Below are 24,998 nucleotides of genomic sequence, written 5' to 3' on the forward strand. Positions count from 1 at the left end.
TGGCTACATGCGGCACTGCCAGTGGGGGGCAACTCGGCCACTTGTCTGCGAGCCCACGGTCACGTGTCTCTGTACCTTCTCCCACATTGTCTGTCTGTCTCCTTCATCCCGCCTCCCTCCCTTTCTCTCGCCCCCTCGCTTTCCCGACACTCTCATCTCCCAAGCCCGTCTCCCTCACACACACTCACGCGGCGTCCTCCCCTCTCACACATCTCTCCTCCTTCCTCTTCCCTCATCTGCCGGCACATCTCACTTTTTGCATCGCGCTCCCCCAACCCGGCCACCTCCGCCCGCCTCCGACTCGCCCCCCCCCCCAACCCCCCATCTCCCAACACTCGTGCATGTGCCAATTGTCAGACGGAGCGCAGAGCAACGGTCACCTCACGGTTTGCTGGCACCATCCGGCTTCTCGACACCGAGCGCAGCTGAGGAAGAGGACGCGGCCATGGAGCACAGCCACATCTTCCCCGTTGCCGCCCCCAACGAGAGCGGTCGCACCGTCGGGCAGCATCCCTCGGAGGGGTGTCCCCTCGGACCGCTGCCCGTCATCTACTACAGCGTCTTGCTGTGTCTCGGCCTGCCGGGTAAGACACCCACGCATAAATGCGCCTTTCTCGTGGCTTGCCAAAGTTGATTTGGTGTCTCCGTGAGTCAGACTGACCTTGTGGCTGTCGCATGCGTCTGTATACTTTGTCGTTTGCCGCTTTTATTTGCAAGTCATCAAAAGACTTCAATAAACGTGACCATGAGACCAAAATTTACGTTTGCTGTTGGAACGCCCCAACCAACACCTTGAAGCGTGCAATATCGGCACAATGTGCGGGATGGCTCAGCTTTGACCTCTGCCGGTCAAGAGGCACCTTCGTGTCTGTGTGGACATTTTAGAGTCTTGAATGAAGCTAGAAAAGGAGCGTACTTTTGGAATGTGGCAGGAAGCCAGGGGGCTGAACATAGCTAACGCTGAACTGTGGAGCGTTACGCTTTGCACATCCCAGCTTCCGAGTTGCGATCTCGGCTCCGGTTGGCTAGAGCTGTAGTAGTCTGTCCTGCCCCATCCTTGCCTCAAAATAGTCTGGCAAAAACGTTTGCGTTTCATTCAGTCTCTGCTTGAAATGTGCTGCTCTGTCCACGGTGTAGCTCGCCTCTCGCCCAGTGTCAGCTCGGACTGGCCTCGGCTCTCGGTTGACCCTTGGCATACAAAATGGCTGCTACAGTGGTACCCTGACTTAAGAGCATAGCAATATTTCAAGTTCTGAATCATTGCTCAATCACCTTTGAGAAATTCTGAAACGGAAGCAAATGCGAGTCTTGAGGTGCCGCTTATGCCTCGGATTTCACATGATAAATTCTGCATGTGTTGCGTCACAAGGTCAGTCAAATTCAACGCAAAAATCAAGGCCCCCGATCTGTGTGCATCTCTTGCAGTCGAGCGTTGCCACATTAAAGTTGCAGTGCGACATGAAGAAGGCACTTTGGAGCAGCAACTTTCTGTCCCCGCCAAATCCCTCTGCTCAGATCTTGCATTCCCCTCAAGATGCTGCAGGAACAATTTCCTCTGTCGCCACCATTCGATTCCATTCTGCCCCTGCAACCGAGAGATTAATGGAATCCCGCTACAGTTGTCGGAATTAATGGCCGTCTCGAGTGCGGCAGTCGCTGCAACTTATTCAATAGTTATGACTACGCTCGTCACTCTCCGGCGGGGCCCATGAATGATTCATGAGCGGCGGTGCGAGTGTCGGCGTGAGTGGCAACGTGGCGTGACCCACCAACCCAGGTAGAATTCACGCTGGGAATGTGGTTGCTACTTTAATTACGACCTTGTGTTGACCATCGCACCGACAAGGGTCAAGAGAAAGTTGAGACCACTCAATCTGGATAATCTCACCACAATTTGCTCCGAGAAAAGACGCAGTGCAAAATGTTTCCTGGGTTTGAGGTATGGCACGTTGGTATCTTGTTCAGGAGTGGCTGAAAGCTGTAGCGCAGTGGTTCCCAAACCTTTGCAGGCTGGCGCCCCCTTTGGCTCCCCAGTGAATTCCTAGCGCCCCCCTCCTACCCCCCCCCCCCCCAACTCTAAAAGATCTGAATCTCTTTGCGGGCTCGACTGGGGAAACATGTCACGTGACCGGGACGAGCGTCTTGACCTGAATTAATTGATCGTCGATAAAAAAAAAATTCTGTGCGGCTTGGCGGCCCGGTACCAAGTGACCCACGGACCGGTACCGGGCCGCGGCCCGGTGGTTGGGGACCATTGCCCTAACCAGCTCAACACAACACAACACGGCGCGTTCTGGCGAGTCCCCAATTTCATGTTGACTTGAACTCAAGATGATGTTGACCGCCAGAATGCGGTTTTTATTATAAGATAAAATTCTGAACATTACAAACCTGAGCTTTTGCTTTTGTAGCTATGCTGTCGTATCTGACTGGGCCAGAGCGGCGTGCGTGTTGTGTACAAATCGACTGCCGCCCCCCTACCGCCCCCCTACCGCCCCTTTCTTCCTCACCGCCCCCCCAGAGCTTTCCACCGCCCCCAGGGGGGCGGTACCGCCCACTTTGGGAACCACTGCTGTAGCGCAAGCTAGCTCGACATCCCATAATGCATCTTCCTGCCAAATGATTAGGGTGGTAACCTCGATTCTGTCGAGGCGCGAGCCCTGCATTGTCAAATGTGCATTTTGCAGCTGACCTTTTCAGGGAGGTCATGTCAATTACGCCGATGTAAGGGCGGCTGAGGGTGACGGCAAATGGGATTACGTGGCTTTAAGTAGCACGGAATGATTACACAGCGACAGATCCGCCTGCGACACGCGCACGCACGCACGCACGCACGCACGCACACACACACACACGCGCACACACACACACACACACACAAAAGGGGATCAAGGACAGCCAGGCTGGAGTTGGCTATCAGAGCAGAGAAGCCACATTAATAAGAGGCGAAGCAGTCAAGTTGCACCTCAACACTGTAAGGGGGGGGACTGAAGGCGATGGCTGAGCTGAGACAAATTGCCACCTTAATTAATGGTGCTGCCTCTCTTCTTCTTCTCCTTCCCCGAGCTTGCATATAAATCGATGTTTACCTTTAGCATCGATGCCAATAAATCGTAGAGCATTATATCGATTAATCGATGTGTATCGATGTATCGTTACACCCCTACTTTTTAGGGTACCGAATGCAGGCACATCCACGTTTCATTTTGTTTCTCATAAGTTGGCCGTCAGCCGTTCACAAATTCAAATGGACCTCTTTGTGGACGTTTTTGGGCGCCGTTATTTACTGCGCAAATAGGTGCGTGTTGCCACTTTGCGTTTTTGAAAGTAGCAGTTGTTCAAAGGGGTACGCCCGAATATCTATGCTAATTCCCCTGGTCGCTCTGTCGCATTTCGGATACTAATCTAGCACTTAGCTAGCTGACTTTCATTAGAGTAGTATACTCATAAATTGTTTAGTTGATGTCTGTTTTTTCAGTTAACTGGGATCGACAAAAAAGCATACATTTTGTCAAAGTCAAAGTCTGCTTTATTGTCAACGTCTTCACATGCCGAGACACACAAAGAGATCGAAATTACGTTTTCTCTATCCCACAGTGACAAGACACCGATTATTACACGATAGACATACAAGTAAACAACGCAATATAAAAAACAAGAAGGCACAAACAATAAATAATAAGAGTAATAATAAATAATAAATAAACAGATAACACAACAAATAAGAGCCAGTGTGCATACAGACAGTAAAAGTACAGGATGCTACGCAGAACGGGGAAGCGAGTTCAGGATCCTAACAGCCTGGAGTATGAAGCTGTTTGAGAGTCTGTGTTAGGGATGTCAGGCTGTGTTGTGTGACGTCATGAGGGGAGGCGCGGCAGTTCAATACAGAAAGTGACTGAAACAACAGCTGTCGTCTTGGGTCTGATTCATATCAATACATATATCACGCACAAACATGGTGTCAGAAGTGGCTGGACGGCGCTGTGCTTCGCTGCGGGGCCAGTGAAAGACGGTGAGGAGAGACAGACGGACAGAAGGCAAAGACGAGCGAAACGGCGGTTAGCGGCCTGCTAGGCTAACGACACCACCCGCCATGGCAACGAATATACCACCGCCGGAGGAGATGAAGATGAGCGGCGACCTGGCGAGCAATTGGGACAATTTCAGAGGGGAATTTGAAGACTATCTACTGGCAACGGGATTATCAGAGAAAGAGCAACCAGTGCAAGCAGCAACCCTACGGAGAGTAATGGGTAATGAATGTCGTCACATTTACAAGCATAACTTGGGTCTCACGGTGGACCAAGGGAAGGACGTTAAAGTTATTCTTGATGCTTTAGAGGAGTACTTCAAACCAGCTAGAAACGTCATATTTGAGAGATTTGTTTTTGGAACCTGCAAGCAAGATGAAGGGGAGCCCATTGATGTGTTTGTAACGAAACTGAGGGAGAAAGCTGCTTCGTGTGAGTATGGACAACTCAAAGAGGACTTGATCAGAGACAGACTGGTGCTGGGTGTGATTGATGAAAGTGTGCGCCGCCGGCTGCTCAGACAAAAAGATCTCACACTGGCATCGGCCATAGACATATGCAGAACGGCGGAGATGACAGACACGAGGATACAAGCAATCACGCAGGACAGGCCTCCGGAGACAGTGCACAAAATGGATGGCCCGCGGCCACGTCCCCCGCCCAGGCAGGAGCGTCCGGACGGAATCCGAAATCAGACACCTAACACATATGACAGCGCTATGTGCAGATTCTGCGGCATCACGCACAGGTGTGGGCGTGATTTTTGCCCAGCCTTTGGAAAGAACTGTAGGAGCTGTGGGACCGCAAATACTTTTGCCAAGGTTTGCATGAAGAGGGGCCAAGCCACAAGACAGCTGCACGCGGCAGACGGTGAAGTTCCCGAGGACATGGACAGGTCTGACATGGGAGCACACATTTACACAATGGAGAGCATAGGGGCAGTTCAGGGGCGAGGGAAGAAATGGTTTGTTAACTTGAAAATGCATGGTGGGTTTCAGAGGTGCCAGATAGATTCGGGGGCCACATGTGATGTCATGAGCATAAAAGACATGAGAAGACTTGACCCTGGGGCAAAGCTACTACCTAGCCAGACCAGGCTAGTATTGTATTCAGGCCAATCCATGCAATCCGCGGGCATATTCCACACAAAGTGCGTAGTGAGGGGTAGAGTACACAGACTGCGGTTCGAAATAGTGAGAAGTGGGCAGAGACCTCTGTTGTCAGGCGAAACGAGTGTGCGGCTAGGATTGGTGCACTTCACCATCCCAGAAGAACTTCTTATGGTGAGACACAGCAGCGGACGACATTTTGATTGTGGGGTGTGGGGGGACAGATGAGATAGCCACACGGGACCATGATGCAAAGCTGTTAGCGCTCATGCAAAGATGCAGGGAGGTAAAGCTGAGACTGAGTTTAAAGAAACTAGTGTTCAGGGTCAGAGAGGTCAACTTTCACGGACACATCCTATCAGCGGAGGGCCTTAGAGCAGACCCGGAGAAAATCAGGGCGGTCCGGGACATGCCACACCCCGTGGACGCCAAGGCCGTGCAGCGAATCATTGGGTTTGTGACCTACCTCGCAAGGTTCATGCCACGCCTATCTGAGATGTGTGAGCCACTACGGAGATTGTTGGACAAAGATGTCCCATGGCATTGGCTGCCAAAACACGACGCAGCGGTCGAGGAGATTAAGCGACTCGTCACGTCGGCCCCGATCCTGCGATACTACGATGTGACCAAGCCAGTCACCATACAGAGTGACGCGAGTCAGAAGGGACTTGGCTGTTGCCTGCTGCAGGAGAATCAGCCGGTAAGCTTTGCTTCGCGGGCACTTACTCAGACGGAGCAGAACTATGCACAAATCGAAAAGGAATGTCTGAGCATAGTGTTCGCGTGTCAGCGATTTCATTACTATTTGTATGGGCGGGGGGAGATCACAGCTGAAACCGACCACAAGCCACTCATCTCCATTTTCACCAAGCCACTCCTCTCAGCGCCCAAACGACTCCAGAGCATGCTGCTCACACTACAGGGATACAATCTGAAGGTGGTGTACAAGCCAGGGCCCGACATGCACCTCAGTGACACCTTGAGTAGGGCCACGGCTTCGCCGCAGGGGCCTGGCTCGAGATATTCGAAACAGACTGTTTGCTGCATGCAGGAAGCACAAGTGGACGCTGAACAGATAAATCAGGCTGAGCATCTGAACGTCACCAGCCAACGGCTGAGGCAGATAAAATTGCACACAGTGAGTGATGGGAGTCTTCAGCTGTTGCAGGAGGTGGTGCTCCGTGGTTGGCCAGATCGCCGGGAGGACACTCCACTGGCAATCAGAGAGTACTGGTCCATCAGGGACGAGATCAGCGCACAGGATGGAGTGCTTTTCAAGAGTCAGCGAGTTATAGTGCCCAAATCATTGCGTGCTGAAATGTTGAAACGCATCCATGCCAGCCATGTGGGAGGAGATGCCTGTTACAGACAGGCCAGAGACACGCTATACTGGCCCAACATGCACGGTGAGATCGTGGACTATGTGAGCCAGTGCTCAGCCTGCAACGAATACGCACACGGACAGCAGCGGGAGACGATGATGTCCCATGCACTCCCTACTCGACTATGGCAGATCCTCAGCATGGATCTGTTCACGCAGGCTGGCAAGGACTTTCTGATCATGGTTGATCATTATTCGGATTTCTGGGAAGTAGAGTTGCTCCCAGATCTTTCAGCTGAGACCACGGTGCTGAGGTGCAAGGCCCAGTTTGCACGGCACGGTCAGCCTGATCGGGTAATTACAGACTGTGGTGCCCAGTTCGACTGCGAAGCGTTCAGGAGGTTTGCGAGAGACTGGGACTTTGACCATGTCAAATCCTCTCCCAGGTACCCAAGGTCGAATGGGAAGGCTGAGTCAGCCGTGAAGATTGTCAAGAGCCTGTGCAGGAGGGCAGCAAGGGCGGGGACCGACCCTTGGCTGGACATCTTGCAGTGGAGGAACACGCCTACGGAAGGCATGCTGAGCAGCCCCGCGCAGAGGTTGATGTCTCGCAGACTGAGGACGCCACTCCCGGTTGCTGACACACTTTTGGAGCCGAGTGTGGTGGGGGGGGTCCCAGACCGGCTGCGAGTAAAACACCAGACAGCCAAACTCTGGTATGACAAATCGGCCAGAGATCTGCCCGAGTTGTGTATCGGACAGGACATAAGGATGAAGCCCCTGCCTGGGGACAGGACGGGCAGGTGGCGGAGAGGAGTATGCTTACGGCTGGTGGGCCCCAGGTCATACCTGGTGGACGTCGAGGGGACACTGTACCGCCGTAACAGGGTGGATCTGCGACCTGCGGAGAGTAGCGCCGCAATGCCGGGGCAGCACGGGATGCAGCACATCAGCCCACCAGCTGACAAACCCGGGGATCCACCTGACACCGCGATCGACACTACGGGCGACACTGACACAGTCGCCCAGGACGTCGCACTGCAGGGGCAGAGTGACGTCCGCCAGCCTCAGAATGGATCGCCTCCACATACACCTGTGCCAGGGCGCAGGACGGCCAGTGGCAGGATTATAAGAGCGCCGAAGAGACTGGACTTGTGAGCTGTGTGGGTACTGAGGGGCCTCGCGGTCAATTGGATTGTTGTTGAATGTGGAAAAAAAAAAAAAAAAAAAAAAAATAGGGTTATATGTTGTACACTGCTCTTTGAAATGTGAGTTACATGTACACTGTTCTTTGAAATGTGAGTTAGGAGTTGTTTAAGTGTTCGCTGATACGTAAAGACAAGTGGGGGGAAATGTGGGAATTTATCTTCGATCTGCATGTATAAGTTGCCATCTATGGAAGGTGAGATGTTAGGGATGTCAGGCTGTGTTGTGTGACGTCATGAGGGGAGGCGCGGCAGTTCAATACAGAAAGTGACTGAAACAACAGCTGTCGTCTTGGGTCTGATTCATATCAATACATATATCACGCACAAACAGTCTGGTGGTGCGGGAGCTCAGGCTTCTGTACCTCTTCCCAGAGGGCAGAAGCTCGAACAAAGAGTGAGCAGGCTGACTCACATCACTCACAATCGTGGTTTGTAAATTTGTAAATGGGGATTTGCATTTTTTGCCCAAAGGCGGAGCATTGGTTAGCACCAGAGATGGGGACTCGAGTCACTGTGACTTGGACTCGAGTCGACTCGAGTCGGTGTTTTGGTGACTTGACTTGACAAAAAATGAAAAAACTTGAGACTCGACTTGGACTTGGAAGTTAAAGACTCGGGACTTGACTTGACTTGAGACACGATGACTTGAATGACTTCAGTGTTTAGTTTATGTTTTCAGTTTGAATATAAAATTAATAATACATTTAAAAAAATAATATCTATAACACGGTAGGAGCGCAAGCTGAGAATGGCGTTGTCATGTTTGGATCACTACCCTGTCAATCAATCAGTGGTGCACTCTCTACCTACCGAACATGTTTATTGGAGAATCACGCCCCTTTATATCAGACATGCGCAAACATGTCAGCGGTAGCGGTACCGCGAGTCGACACCTTGGCTATCGCAAAAGACGGACAGCACAGAGCGAGATATGCAACAAAAACATTTCGGACAGCCAGACGACAACTTCAAACTTTGTCCGTCATCTGAAGATCCATTCTGCCAAGTAATTGCTTGTCATTTATGTAAATAGGTGTGTGTATATTACGGCTTGTATTTAATGCAATGAATATGATGATGAAACTGAATTAAGTAAATATGACTTAATATGGAGTAAGTTAATGAATAAAAACTACAGTGAACTTGACTTGGACTTGTCTTGACCTATTTAAGGACTTGACTTGGACTTGACCTATTTAAGGACTTGACTTGCCCAAGAAAAAACTGACTTGGGACTTACTTGACACTTGAAGGTTAAGACTTGAGACTTACTTGAGACTTGGTCCCATCTCTGATTAGCACATCCGCCTCACAGTTCGGAGAGTCCGAGTTCCATTCCACCCTTCCGGCCTTTCCTGTGTGGAGTTTGCAAGTTCTCCCCGTGCCTGCGTGGGTTTTGTCTGGGTCCTCCGGTTTCCTCCCACATCCCAAAAACAATGCACGGTAGACCGATTGAGCACTCCAAATTGCCCGTAGGTGTGAGTGCGAGTGCAAATGGTTGTTCGTCTCAGTATGCCCTACGATTTGGTGGCAACCGGTTCAGGGTGTCCCCCGCCTACCGCCCGATGACTGCTGGGATAGGCTCCAGCACACCTGCAACCCCCGTGGGTACAAGCGGTACAGAAAACGGATGGATGGATGCATGGATGCATGGATGCATGGATGCATGGATGGATGGATGGATGGATGGATGGATGGATGGATGGATGGATGGATGGATGGATGGATGGATGGATGGATGGATGGATGGATGGATGGATGGATGTGTCCAAAGGCACAGAGCGGTTAACACTAGCTGCGTTGGTTCCGACACCAGCGCTGCAAAGTGGCGGCTTTAGTGTTGTGGATGAGTCAGGCGGATTAGGCAGCTCGGGAACTCATGCTGTGCCTCGCCAAGTCAACGGCGTCTCACCCCGTAATTTCACCAGAGCAGCGAGAGCGGTGCGGGGCTACGAAAAAGCACTTGGACATCACAGGGACAGGGGTGACCTGTGCAAGAAAACATGCACACAAACACGCACGCACGCACCACGCACACCCACACACACACACACACACACGCACGCACACACACACACACACACACACGCACGCACGCACTCACACGCCCACACGCACGCACACACACACACGCACACACACACACACACACACACACACACACACACACACACACACGTGCACAAAGCACACGTCTGCACACGCACTGCATTACATTATCGCTTGCGCAGGTCATTCGAATGGCCTCTCAGCTGGAGACATGCTAGCTTTTTACCTGCACCTACGCATAGGGATATTGTGGAGCTGCGTGTGTTTTCGTACGTGTGTGTGTTTGTGTGTGTATGTGTTTGTGCGTGTCAAAATGCACGCACACGCGCTTGTCCGGGGAGCTCCCCGGAGTCACTCTTTGTACTTCCGATTTGTTCGGCTCTACAATCAAATTTCACGTCATTGCCATCGTCCTGTTGATAACAAGTAACATTTTAAGACTCATTACTCACAAAATCATTTCGGCTTTCGACATTTATTCATTTATATACTGCACAGTCACTCACAAAACATATTATAAAAACTTATAACAAATTACCATGAACTGTAAAAACTAACCCTAACTCTCACTTTAAAAGAGCAGCTGAGCCCCCCCCCTTTTTTTTTTTTAAATAGTAATGTAAGGCATAGGCCAAAGATAGATATTTATGAAATATTATGACAATTTGTAACCTCTTGTTACATAAAATTCAATGTGTTATTTTTCATCCAGTTTTCTTCACACAGATGCTACTACTTAATTTCTGTGCGTGTCTGGATACCACTAAGAGACCAGGCCTTTCTTGGGCACCTTATAGCTGTAAAATGACGAGCACTTTCAGCTTGATGCTGCCTCCCTTGTGTGCGCATGGGGGCTGTCATCCATCGAAATTAAGCCCCGGGCCAGCTTGCCTCCGCTAGATGAAAATGTAAAACTCAACGTGAATCCCTTTTGTTGGTCGCAGGGGAGCTCGGGGAGAATAAGACGCGAGAGCCCGCTGACACTCAAGAATTGAGTGCCCCGCGTCTGTCTCCGTCCCGTACATGTAGAAATAATTGGCGGGTGGGCCGATTTGAGAAAGCCATCTCTATCTATCTCTATCCGAAAATGGTGGACGGCGGGTGAGCGGTGGCAAAGTGGCACGCGAGCCATAAATCATGCGTAACGTCACGTTCAAATGTTGAGCAGAAGTGCTCATTTTGCGTTGGCGACGCTCCAAACAAATGGAGATCATCTTTGGTGCTCATTCTCCAAGCGATGCTGCCATATGACGTTGTTTGGCTTGTTGCTGTTTTACTTAGGCCCTAAGTCTTAGGGCCTTTCGGTGTCCTTTCCAACTGTTGCCGACTGGCAAAAGAAGACACTTGCATCCTCATGGCCTGCTTCGAAGGTTCGGATCGTCCAGGAGCACGTGCGCAAAGCCGAGCCCTTTTAGTTGGAAGGAAGTGTCAGAAGAAACAAAGGACGTGTTGATCAGTCAATGATGCAATCACGCACCCTATCACCTGAGAGCAATACCACACGTGGCTGCGTCATCATGTATGTGTGTGTGTGTGTGGTCATTTTCAGTCTTCCTTGTAGTGTGTGTGTGTTGTCACATTCTTTCTGCTTCCCGGTTGTTGCTGGTGTTCACGTGACCAGCATTCTTGTTGCACGTTTGCGTGTCATCTAGTCTGGCAAGGATGTCGCATTGATAATTAGCTGATAGTGGCTGTGAAGTGCAGCTACTTGAAGACGGACGCTTTTAATCCCGTCTGGCTTCTATTAGCAAACGGCGGGTGGCTGCGCAACGGCACACGCAAGGCGCTGTCGAGCTGAGTGCTTTCTTCTGCTGGAATGCAAATCAATGTCAAAATGCAGGTTCATCTGTAAAAACCGGTGCCATCAGCTTTCCACTTACGTATGTAAGCCATCGTTTGGACTCTTGGCATACACTGACGACACAAATGATGTACTTTGGAATCCGATGCCCCTGAAATGAGACATCAGCATTTGAAGTGCGAGTAGATTTGGCGAGGCTACCTCACTCTCATGAGAACCGAACAGCGTTTTAGAGCTGACTGCGTGTAATGCAGTCAGCAATGAGTCCAAAAACATGGTTGGCATTTTGCTTGTTTCAAGTCTCTGTCAAGTGGAAAATTAATAATTTGACAGCACAGGGACGAGTGTTGGTAGCAAACATTCCAAATTGGAATGGTAAAAAAAAATAAGCTAGATTTTAAAATGAGGCTTGAACGTCGTGAGCAATCGGGCTTTTCTTGCGCTCAAGTCTGCAGTGCGACACTCTGACCCTTTCCAGCACTTAGCTTATAATACATATATCAATTCTCTTTTCATCATATTTTTACAGATCCAAACCAACAGTGTATACACGATGCATATGCTAACATGTCATGATTGTCACATGTCTTCATAACATCAATAAATGGGGATCTTACTCTCTTACATATAACACTGATGATCAGATTTTGAACATTCACACCAATAAACCTTTGAGGTGTACCAAGTAGTCCTCAAAACGAAAATAGATTAGAAAAAACAGGTTATACACATAATAAATACCTATCCATTCCTTTACGCTCGGCTGCTCAACTTTCAGCCATTTCCATGTTGTGATCTTTCATAAATATCCGGACTCAAGATTTATCCTGAGAAGATACATGTTCGAATTGGAATGCTTTTTTTTTTTTTTTTTTTTTTTTTTTTTTCTCGGTATGGCGCCGTAAGTGGCTGCCTCCCAGCAGTGTTCTCTCTTTTCCTCTTTATTTCTTTCTTTTCTCTTTTTTCCTTCTGTCTTTTTGTCCATTCGGCGATGCTGGTGCCTTCTACCGCACCTCGGTATCTCTTCGGATCGGATATTTTGTATTATTATTTTTTCTTCCTGGGACCGGGATCATCGGTCGAGACCGGCGTAACTCTACGGCGGCTTCCTGCTTATCCGGCCAGTGATGACCGGGTCCCTCCCCTTGGCCTTGCAACCGCAACCCCTGTGGGGACTCCGCTCCCTCGTGCTCGTCGGAACCAACGACTTTCGCCATGCTAGCACCGTGGTGACCATCTGCACGTGCATCCGACTGGGTGCCCAGGACGCTGCTCACACGTTTGCCTGCTTTGTGATGTTTTTCACCGATTCACGACCACGGTCCATTGGGCGCCGTTGAACTGGACTGCCGTTACACCTGTCTATGGACCCCGTGGAGGCTATTTTGTGTGTTTTGGGGTGTTCTCTTGTATTGAGGGGTGCTGGTTGGCCACAGTTATTTTTTTTCCTTTGTCTTTTAGCTTTGTTTTGCTTTGATGGCTTTTATCTTGAGCACTTTCTGCCTTTCTTTGTGGCGCCGTTGTGTGGCAGCCTTATGAGAGCCTATTGAGTTGCGCTCATGCCATCTGTGTGTCTTTTGTATACCCACTCTGTGGTATGAATACTGCTGGGGCCTGAATTTCCCCACCCCTGGGGATCAATAAATATTCAATCAATCAATCAATCAATAAAAACACACACATTCCATTTGGAAAGGAATATCCCTTTAGAAGACCTTTTGTAATTTCCTATGGACCTCCCCCCAGAATGGACGCATTGATGCACATGACCGGAATACATGCAAGGGATTCGCCTCTTGGTGAATGTGGAATTTGATTAGCCCTCTCTTCAAATGAAAAGATTAATTTCATTTTAGAAAAACAATAACTTTATGACATGTCAGGGCTTCCAAAACAAACAAGGCGATCATTTGCTGCACATCAAGTTATTGCAGCCGGCCATAAATCTTGCAAGGGATTTCTTTCTACCCGGCTGGCAAAAAAGAGGGAAGACTGCACAGTGATGGCAGCATGTCCTTGAGCAGATGTAGCCTGTTCTCTCTTTAAACCAAGCTGCCTACTAACACCTTGAATTGTGTCTTTCTTTTTTCCTACCCTTCATCTTCATTTTCCAATCACCTCTTCATCCTCTATGGTTATTCTCTGGACTAACCGGTCATCATCATCATGATCCCCCCCCTCTCCAGCCAACATCCTGACAGTGGTCATCTTGTCCCAGCTGGTGCTGCGTCGTCAGAAGTCGTCGTACAATTATCTCCTGGCGTTGGCGGCCGCCGACATCACGGTCCTCCTCCTCATTGTTTTTGTGGACTTCATCCTGGAAGACTTTATTCTGGCTACGCCACTGCCGCCGTCACTCAACAGCGCAGTGCAGGTGTTGGAATTCTGCTCCATCCATACGTCCATCTGGATCACTGTGCCCCTCACTGTCGACCGCTACATTGCCGTTTGCCACCCGCTGCGCTACCACACTGTCTCCTACCCGGCACGCACGCGCAGGGTGATATTGGCCGTCTACCTCGGGTGCCTGCTCTCGGCCGCTCCATACTACTGGTGGCCTGAGCTGTGGCACGGCTCGCTCGCTGCGGCCGATGGGGGCGGCCCGCAGCGTAGCGGTCCAAGTATCGCCCAGCACGTCCTGGTGTGGGCCCACTGTGCCACCATCTACCTCCTCCCCTGCACCGTCTTCTTCAGCCTCAATGGCGTCATAGTGAGCAAGCTGCGCCGCCGCCGCAGCTGCTTCCGCATGCGTGGCTACTCCACTGGCAAGACCACGGCCATCCTGCTGGCCATCACCTCTGTTTTTGCCGTGCTCTGGGCACCCCGCACCTTCCTGATCCTCTACCACTTCTACTCGCCGCCGCCGGCCTCGCTGGATGCCGGGCGCCTGCTGCATGCACTGACCGACTTTGCCAACATGCTGGCGTTGCTCAACACGGGCGTCAACTTCTTCCTCTACTGCTTTATCAGCAAGCGTTTCCGGGCCATGGCGGCCAACGTGGTGCACGCGCTGCTCCGCTGCCGCAAGCAGCCGCAGCCGTTCTACGCCAGCCACAATTTCTCCATCACCAGCAGCCCATGGATTTCACCGGCCAACTCCCACTGCATCAAAATGTTGGTGTACCAGTACGACAAAAATGGAAAGCCTATTTGCATTTCCTCCTGAGGGCTCAGGGGAGGGTGCTTCGGGGCTTTCTCACTCTTGCCTGCACAGGACGCTTTGGGAAAAGGTCAGGTTGCACGGCAGGAACGGCAGTGACGCTTGAGCTAGCTATGAGCCAAAACAAAGCGTCTAGACAAAATAGCTTGTGTTTGAAGCAACGATGTTGGAACCAGCATCTCTTTGCAAAAAATACGTACATTCTCCAGACTCTTGACCTTGTCATCGCTCTAGACCACGCACCGATATCCCATGCATGTGAATCGTAGCGGCCGCATGGGAGGCATCAGAGGCTTGGCAGCAATGAGTTCGCCGCTCAGTGCTCCCACTAATTCAACGTAATGGTGAGTTTTATTCACATGTCGTTTATACTTGTTTGTATGCCAGTCATAACATTTTATTTCATCATATTTACATGTTTATTATACATGTATTATTTATTTATATAAATGTATTATTTATTTATATAAGAGTCAAGTCAAGAGTTTTTTTTATTCGCCATGTTTGAGCGTGCCAAACAAGGAATTTGACTTCAGTAAATCACAGCCTCTGTTCAACATTTAGGTGACTAACAACACTCAGGACATGTGAAAAATGGCAAATATTCTCAAACATCCGCAAAAATATTTCTGACGCGTAACCGGTCCGTGGCGCAAAAAAGGTCGGGGACCACTGCTCTACGCGACTACCAACACTCACTACTTTATGCGCCAGAATGTTGCAGTTGGCCGGATCGGGGATTCCGGCGCAGCCCCCAAATCAAGTGAATTTTATTTTATAGCTCTTAATCACAAACATGGCCACAGTAGACAATAATTCTTGACATCCCCTGATCAGAACTCTGTCTAGACGTTATCCTAAAACAGGGGTGTCAAACTCATTTTTTTCACGGGCCGCATTGTAGTCATAGCTTCTTTCGGAGGGCCATTATGATTGTCAACCCAAATAAATGTATGAGCACCTCATATTATAGACAGTAAAAGCTACAAAACAAACTAACAAATAACTCGTTTTCAAATCAGACGAGTGAAAACTGGTCAAATATAAAAAAAAAGATGTTATTAAAAGCGAAGACAATTTCCATTTCTAGTAATGACACGAATTTGATGCACAATTTGTGGCGGGCGGTGGACCTAGCAGTGACCACAAGGGTGAGAAGCGGGTGGAACAAATTCAGGGAACTCATGCCCTTCTTAACATCTAAGGCACCATCCCTGAAGATGAGAGGCCAAGTGTACTCAGCCTGTGTCAGAAGTAGTATGACGTACGGAAGTGAGGCATGGGTCCTGAAAACAGAACACGAAGACAAACTAAACAGAGCAGAAATGAGGATGATCAGATGGATGTGTGGTGTGTCAATGAGGGAGGAAAAGACCAGTGCAGAGCTGAGACAGAAGATGGGAGTGGAGGCCATAGTGGATCTGGTGAGGAGAGGCAGACTGCGATGGTATGGACATGTAAGAGGAAGGACGAGAACGACTGGGTGAAGAAAGTTATGTCGTATAACGTAGAGGGAATAAGACCCAGTGGCCGACCTAAAAAGACCTGGCAGATGACCGTGGCAGCCGACATGAAGGCACTCGGCATCAACCACGAGATGGCCATGGACCGTTCCCAGTGGAAGAAGGCCATATCGAGAACCCAGTCCAACCCAGCGGCAAAGCGGACTTTAAACCGATAATGATGATGATGATGATGATGATGAAGAAGTGATATAATAATGCGTTAATAATTTCACATATAAGTCGCTCCTGAGTATAAGTTGCACCCCCAGCCAAACTATTAAGAAAAACCTGCGACTTACAGTCCGGAAAATACGGGAGTTTGAACATGCGGAAGATTTACCTGTTTTTTTTTGTCTGGTGCTTTCTCTGGAAGTTCCAAACAGTTGCGGCAACTTGGCATATCACGGCTCCAAGGTGTATTCACGCTAGACCGTTAACTGTCTATGTTCAGTGCTATGGCTGTGAAGCTAGTCATCGTCGTTTCCATTATCAAGAAGAGGAAATTTCTGCCATTAGTGGATAGTTCTCTGTGAACTGATAATGGCCCTGGATGATTTCCCGTCAGCCATTATCCGGGCGAATGTAATCAAACGTTTCTTCAAGCCTTTATTGGGACAAGACAAATGCCTCGTGTCCCACTAAGTCAGTTTGTTACATATTTCGTCATCTAGCAAATCCACCAAGCAGCTCAGAGGTTTGCCGTTCGTTTCTCGGGCTCCCTCTGTGGGGTGGGGCTTGTATTCCCAGCTCCTCCCTGCTAGATCAAGTGACTTTGGTCTCTGCTCATCCATCCCACTGGCGGATGAAGTTTACATCTCGTGTGGCAAACGCGTCGAAATTGCAAATGGCTCCCGCAGACACCTTCAGTAATCCGTCCAACAGTCGCCAGCTGTGTTCCTACCCGCCCGGAGGGATGAGACGCATCCGTCCAATGGACAAAAACGCAACACTGACGAGTGTTTGATGCGATGCGAGCTTATTTGAGTTGTGGGCTTCCCCAGCAAGCGTCCGACATACATACATGATGCCTGCTTCTCAAGTCATTGCGCAAAAGAAGCAAACCTTGCTGCAACTCGTAATTATTTGCTGAACTGTGAATAGTGACTGCATGTCAGCGTCATGGTGTGTGACACCCCTTGTTGGTGACCAACATTTTATGGCTATTCTGAAATGCCTTGAGTGTTTTGTCCTGGAAAAACAAGGACAACGCTGTTTCTTCGAAGGGCCACGTAAGAGATGGGGAAGGTGTGCTCGCACGTCTCTGTCTTGACCAAATTCTGAAGGATGGAATGTACTCGTTTGACTAACTAAGATGACATGTGGGCAGAATTCTATTTTGCCGTGTCTGGCTAGAGAGCAACATGTGGTCCTTGTGTCTCTTCCCATCACCGATAACCGCTCCCCTGTTTCTAGTCAGGTGCATGTCAGCATAGATGAGGAGCTGCAATCGCCAGACCAATTGCCGTGTTTTTGTTCCACTCAAATTGATTTTCCTCCAAATTGCAAAACGAAATGAGAGACTTTGGCTTGCCACCTGCTCCTCTCCTTGCTGCCGTTGTTGGAGGCTCTTTGCATCCACTTGATGTCCAAGCCACCTGCGCAGACGTCACTCTCAACTGTAGTCTTTATCTGTCGACTGACAGCCCGCCCGCACAGTGAAAAATAGAAACCAAGCAATGTTATTTCATGTTGGCAGCTATTCGAATGTTTATGACAAAATATCGGCTTTTCAGCTCCTCACGTGCTGTTCCTGCTCACAAAATGAGCATTCGAGTTCTTGCCCTTAACATGGGCATTGCTGCTCCTGCGCAATCTCAGAGCAACAATTTGATTGCACCAAAGTTCAACATGAACGTGTGCAGCCAAGAAAACTGCTCTGAAATTAAGCCAAAAGACTGACAAATGTTTCAATGGAGGTGAATGTAGGACAGGCCTTGATGTTGTTTTGGCCCACAACCAAAACAACCTCAGAACAACAACAACAACCGCTACATGTTTTCTCTTGAACTTGAACATTTGGAGCTCACTTCACATTTCAAAAGTTGACATGGGCCTAGCGCCAGTACTGGAGAGAGACGCTGGATGGCCAGGCCTTCTGTTTGGCCCACAACTAAAACAACCTCAGAACAGCAACAACCGCTTTGTGTTTTGAACTTAAAACATTGAAGCTCATTTCGCATTCAAAAGGTTGACTTGTGCTGAGCGGCTGTACTGGAGAGAGACGCAGGACTAGAAGAAAAACAATTGTTGAGCGAGCGCCTCCGCCTCGCTGTCAGTGCGAAGCAGCGCGTCATCGCATTTCATTGAGCGCCAGGGAGCAGTTTTGCGCTAATGATTCCACGGTCGATCATCAAATATTTAGGTCTTACGCACAAAGAAATGGATTTCTAAGCCCGAGGACCGTACTGCGGTTCTGATGACATTTGTAACAACACATGCTGTCATTCGTGTTGTTTGGGGTGCACATGTGACATTTAGGCGAGGGGCTGTCTGCCGCTACCCGGGGCAACAGGGAACAAAGCAGGCATGCTGAGAACCCATCCCCCCTCAGATGGGTGGGTGAATTCAAGGAGGAGGCCATACCAAGAAATAATAAGGGTGGAATGCACCATTGTGTTATGTTGTGTTCTCTTCAATCAAATACTTAAAAGACAGAAGAGTACAAATGCAAACGCAGATGTCTCCATTTTTTTTATTTATTTATTATTTTTTTATTTGTCAATTTATTTATTAATCTATGTATTCATTCATTTATTTATTCAGTTATTTATTTATGTATTCATTCATTTATTTATTTATTCAGTTATTCATTCATTCTATTGATTGATTGATTTATTGTCGAGCAGAATTCTCCACAGTGGCAGCTGTGGTAGAGCATGCCACTTGATCTTTCAAGAGGCCTTCAGATTATTGTGCTCTGTGACAAGATTATTTCCCTGCTGTCTCCTCCTGCTGGACAGTGTGTTTTGTTTCTGGGTGTGCTTCAGAAGGAAGCTTTAAAGAGTGCCAGAGGAACATATCAAATCCAATGTGTATTTCTATCAAAGGCAGACTATATAATAGCTAGAATGACAAACAGCACAGTATGGTAAAAATACGTGTTTGTGAAACGTACAACTGATACTATTTTCAGGTTGTGATTTTGTACTTAATGACATTTTTGAGAAGTCTTTTACCTCCTTCCATGGTTGTGTTTAGTTAAAAATGGTTTTAGATTGTACAGGAGTGACTATAGGCTTGCATAATAAACTGTCTCCTGCTACAGAATGTATTATTGACTTAAAGGTTATGTATCATTGTGACGTGGGAAAGTATGCTGAAAAGCCAATATTTTTATTGAAGAAATAAAGAGTGTCTCTGAGAACTGTGATGATTTTTTTCATTTGTTGCATCAAATACCGACTCTTACGTTCAAAGCACCTTTAGAAAATACGCTTCTTAATAGTAGTTTATTCTTGTACAAATATAATCTAAGACAAGTGTCCAGGGTCTTTTAGGACATTGACACAGGACTATTGTATTTTAGTGGATAGAAGCTGGCATTTCACAATTTTGGAGAATCTTGAAGAAAATGGAAGGACTCTCACAGGGATATTAGATGCTAAACCATCACACAAAAGCTTCTAAGTGAGCACATAAGCAATATGCAGGGAAAAGAAAATCGGGACAAAACACCCCTTTGTTTTCTTAAAAAAAAAAAGAAAATCCGTTAAAGATTTAATAGCTTCAAGACACATTTTTTTCCCATTAATGGGACATAAATCCGACCGTCATTGGGTTACGGTGTAAAAATTCAAGTCAAGTCAAGTCAAGTTTATTTGTATAGCCCTAAATCACAAGCAGTCTCAAAGGGCTTCACATAGACAGAAATTGACAATTATTTTCAAAGCATCCCCTGATCTTAAGCTTCCAAAAGGGCAAGGAAAAACTTAAAAACCCCTACCGGGGGAAAATGAGAAACCTTGAGAAGGGACCACAGATGGAAGGATCCCCCTTTCAGGATCACCAGGTTGAAATGGATGCAGAGAGGGCACAAATGATACAACATGAAAATCAATGAAATAAAAAGTGGATGTCCATGTCAGAGCAGAGGGCTGCCGAAGGAGCCATCAATTGTCCTGGCAGGGTCTTCGAGGAGGTTGAGCTGCAGTTCCCCCATCCTGAATTGGCCCACGAGAATCCAGATAGCCGCTGTCAGCATGGGTGCCACCTAACCACCTCCCCGGCCGGGGAGGGGGGAGGGAGGGGGTGGAGAGGGAGAGAAAACAAACTCCAGCCGAATCGGCCACTACAGGTTAGTTAAAGGCCATGTCATAGAAATGTGTCTTTAAACGTGTCTTAAATGTTTCTACTCAGGTAGCTGTCCTGATATCCATTGGTAGGGCATTCCAAAGCTCTGGAGCCCGAATAGAAAATGCTCTAGAGCCTGCAGACATTTTCTTGGCCCTCGGTGTCGCTAAAAGGGTAGCGTTTTGCGAACGAAGGTTACGAGACGGAACATAAGGAACAACTAGGTCGACGAGATATGAAGGCGCTAAACCATGCAGTGATTTATAGGTTAATAGAAGAACCTTGAAGTCACATCTTAAATGGACTGGGAGCCAATGTAAGTTGGCTAGTATTGGGGTAATGTGATCAAATTTTCTTGCCCGAGAGAGCAGCCTTGCAGCAGCATTTTGTACTAACTGTAGACTTTTGACTTAGGAAGACCCGAAAATAGTACATTACAGTAGTCCAGGCGCGACGTGACGAACGCATGTATAATAGTTTCCGCATCACCGGTCGAGAGGATCGGACAAATCTTTGCAATATTACGAAGGTGAAAAAACGCAATTCTGGTTATATTCTTAATGTGCTTTTGAAAGGAGAGAGTTTGGTCAAATATTACCCCGAGATTAGTTACAGAGTCGCTTTGAGTGATAGTACGGTTATCTATAGTTATAGCGGTTTCCTTGAATAAGTGTTGATAACGAGTTGGACCAATTATCAACATCTCAGTTTTATCTGGGTTAAGACGAGGGAAGTTGAGAGACATCCATTGCTTGATCTCCGCAAGGCACGCCTCAAGATTACAACAATCCCGCGGATCTGTCATCGATAACGGCATATATAATTGGGTGTCATCCGCATAGCATTGAAAACTAATATTATATTTACGTATTATGTCCCCAAGCGGAATCATATAAATATTAAAAAGAATTGGTCCGAGAACCGATCCTTGTGGGACACCACACGTAACATTATAGAGCTCCGAGGACACATTGCCACGGACCACTCGGTGCGTCCTGTTTGATAGATAAGAATGGAACCAGCCTAGTGCTGACCCTGAAATACCAACACAACTTTTAAGACGCCCTAATAAAATATCGAAGTCTACAGTGTCGAAGGCAGCACTAAGATCGAGTAGTAACAGTGCAGACGAAGTGTTTGAATCCATAGCTATGAGGAGATCGTTAGTCACTTTAGCAAGTGCTGTCTCAGTGGAATGATTAGCTCTAAAACCAGACTGAAAAGTGTCATATCGATTATTGGCGACCATGTAATAAATAAGCTGCTGCGCTACTACTTTTTCAAGAAGTTTTGCTATGAATGGGAGGTTTGAAACTGGCCTATAATTACCGAGACAGTCCGGGTCAAGATTTGGTCGCTTAAGTAACGGTTTAATGATAGCAGTTTTAAAGGCTGTTGGCACTATCCCAGAGGAGACAGACAGATTGATTATATTTAAGACGGACGGTCCTAAAATTTGAAATAATTCTTTAAGTAGTTTGGCTGGAAGAGGGTCGAGTAAACATGTTGTTTGTTTAGCCGCACTAACCAATTGTGTAAGCCTTTCAAGAGACATGCTTTTAAAAGTTGAGAGGGTTGTTGCATGATCATCAGCGTTGGTAAACGGCGGGCTCGACCGAGCGATTGGAATGGTATTCTTGATCTCATCCCTAATGGATTCAATCTTTTGAGCAAAAAATTTCATGAACTCGTCAGCTGAGTGGAAGGAACTATCGGGGGTCGGCTGGCGCAGAGTCAGCTTTGCCACTGTATCAAATAGGTGTTTCGGATTGTTTTTATTGAGATTAATAACTTGCGAAAAATACTGAGTTTTTGCTAAGATAAGCGCATCTTTATATTTCAGGAGGCTATCCTGCCATGCCTGATGGAAAACCTCAAGTTTGGTTAGACGCCATCTGCGCTCATGCTTTCTACATAATTGCTTAAGCGTACGCGTTTCATCTGTGAACCACGGAGTAGGCACTCTACGGCGAGTTTTCAGACGTAACGGCGCCACAGAGTCAATGGCATTTAACAATGTCGCATTGAATTCATTTGTAAGATTATCAATAGAGCCGGCGTATGTGAGAAATATAGCGGTTGCCGGCGACAGTATCTCAGATAGCGCAGTTGCAGTCATGGAGTTGAAATGACGGCTCCTATAATGCTGATTGCTCTCTTGTCTTTGACAAGGAACTAGAATTTCAAACTTTATTAAGTAATGATCAGACAAAACAGTAGTGTATGGCAGTACTGCTATATTTGAGGTTGCAATTCCTCGGGATAATACCAGATCTATGGTATTTCCATTCTTATGCGTTGCTGCCTGTACGGCTTGCGTAAAACCAAACGCATCAGTTAAAGTCTGAAACGCCAAAGTAAGTGGCTCTGACGGTAAATTCATGTGGATTTTGAAATCGCCCATGATAATTATATTATCCGCATTGGTTACTAGATCAGCCACAAATTCTGAAAATTCATCCACAAAGCCAGAGTAAGCCCCAGGTGGACGGTAAATAACAGCAAGATAAAATGATGGTATAGCGGTGGATCGGACAGTGAGAACCTCAAATGTTTTAAATACGTTGATCGAACGAGGCCTAAAACTAAGCTCGGAATTCGAGATGAGGGCGACACCCCCACCCTTTTTTCGAGGACGCGCCACATGCGAGCTCACAAAATTTGGAGGCGAGGCCTCATTAAGCGGCATCAGTTCATTAGGTTTTAACCAGGTCTCGCAGAGACCAAAAACGTTTAGATTATGTTCTGTGATGAGATCATTAACGAGAATGGCTTTCGTATGAAGCAATCTAATATTCATAAAACCAAGTTAAGTGTAATTGGTCGATCCGTGTGCGTATCTATCGAAGGATGTTTATACGAGATGCGAGTATGATTGTGTTCTCTAGGCCTGACATCACCTCTCAAATGTTTGTTAGCGCGGTGGGATGATACGACCGTGGGAATCTGATAGTAAATATTTGTTACATGTGTAGAATTATCTGAAACCGGCACCGTTTCATCAGCAAAACCGGTCGGGGTGGAGTGATTGGATTTGTCTACTACCCCAGTAGAAAGTGCGTTTATGTGTACTGTAGCACTATTCAAACTATCACGCTCTAGTCTACACAAGGAGCTATGTGCATGCTGGGAATCTAGCCTAGCGCTAGTTAACTTTATCTTAACAGACTCCAAACCCATCCTGACAGGTGGTCTAATCACCTGTGACCCGGCCTGCTCTAAAGTGACCTGTCATGTGTGGCTCAAACAGTAATCTATATTCCTAGAAATAAAAATAAAAATCCTTTCTCAGCCAAATACAAAGAGAAAAGATGGTCCCTGTGGATACAATATTGCAGAGCAGGGGGTGACTTTGAGCTAACAACTCAACTAATTTTTATTTATATTGTGAATTCATAACAGCTGCAGCTATAGCAAAGTGCTTATCATCACTGTTCCACGTACCCAAATTCTCACATTATCCCTATGAACTAAATGAGATCTCTTCTTGACCTATTCAAAAAGTCTCACAATCCACATTTGAGCATTCACATGCAATTACTCCCCCCAAAAAGCGATTCTCCTGTCTTTAATGTTAATTAAAGTATGCATACGTGTTGTGTTCATGAAACCAAAGAAAACAGGACAGTTGATACGGCAACACATTTCATTTGACATTTAACCCTCGCGAGAGGTGCACAGATTGAAGATTAAAATGTGGAATATGATCCATCCTCAGTCATTCATAATGGCAGCAAATAGCATCTCTCTGAATTAAATTGTGTGAGCGAGCGATGCAGTAACACTGACTCACGCTGCACACAGGCAGGGGGACAAACGCGAGACGTAACAGAAGAGCATCACCTCCATGGCGCATGGCGAGTTGTTTTCAATTCAAATGTTTTTTTTCCCCCTAGGGAATCTTGTCAAGTGACTCAAGGTTTGCTAAGTCTCTCTTGGAGGCCCAGGTGCCAATCTACGGACAACTGCAAAAGCTCTACGTTTAATTTGAAGCCATTTTGTGGTTGTTGACTTGCTGAAGTAAAGTTCCAAAAGTGTGTCTTTGAATTCCTTAGCAGCCACTGGGCTGATCGCTCGCATCGCTGTTATTTACGCTCTGCCAATTATCAATACACGCGACCGACGACAAGCTCACTGACACCTTTCTCGCCAAAGAAACCTTCTCCCTGTAGGAGTGATGTCACCAGCTGCTAAATCAGTGTGTGTGCATATTTACGTACCTGTGTGCGTGTGCGCATGTGTGTGAGCGTACGCCTCAGGGAGGCCTAACGATTGGCCTCATTCTGTCAGTCCGCTAAGATTTTCATCTCCTCTTGTATGATTAAGTAACCGATAAATGTTGGCAGAGATCTGTCGCGTGCGAAAGAGACTTGATGATGCCGTGGGCAAAGCGATTTTTAGAAATGAGGATGGAGAGGTGGAAAGTGTGTGTGCATACACTTGTGTGTGTTTCTGTGTGTGTATACGCTTGCGTGTTTTTTGTGGGCCAGCGTAACTGCAGTAATAAAGATGGATGAGCTT

At 47.5% G+C, this 24,998-nt stretch overlaps 1 protein-coding gene across 1 annotated transcript; it reads left to right on the plus strand.

The window, feature by feature from the left end:
* Positions 1–350: 350 nt before the first annotated feature.
* On the plus strand, positions 351–14,974 carry gpr139 (G protein-coupled receptor 139). Its single transcript, XM_061304043.1, has 2 exons — positions 351–584; positions 13,709–14,974. The coding sequence occupies exons 1-2, from the start codon at positions 446–448 to the stop codon at positions 14,686–14,688; spliced, it is 1,119 nt and encodes a 372-aa protein (XP_061160027.1). The 5' UTR covers positions 351–445; the 3' UTR covers positions 14,689–14,974.
* The last annotated feature ends 10,024 nt before the right edge of the window (positions 14,975–24,998 follow it).

Source organism: Syngnathus typhle, linkage group LG17 (assembly GCF_033458585.1).
Source record: "Syngnathus typhle isolate RoL2023-S1 ecotype Sweden linkage group LG17, RoL_Styp_1.0, whole genome shotgun sequence".
Taxonomy (NCBI): Eukaryota; Metazoa; Chordata; class Actinopteri; order Syngnathiformes; family Syngnathidae; genus Syngnathus; species Syngnathus typhle.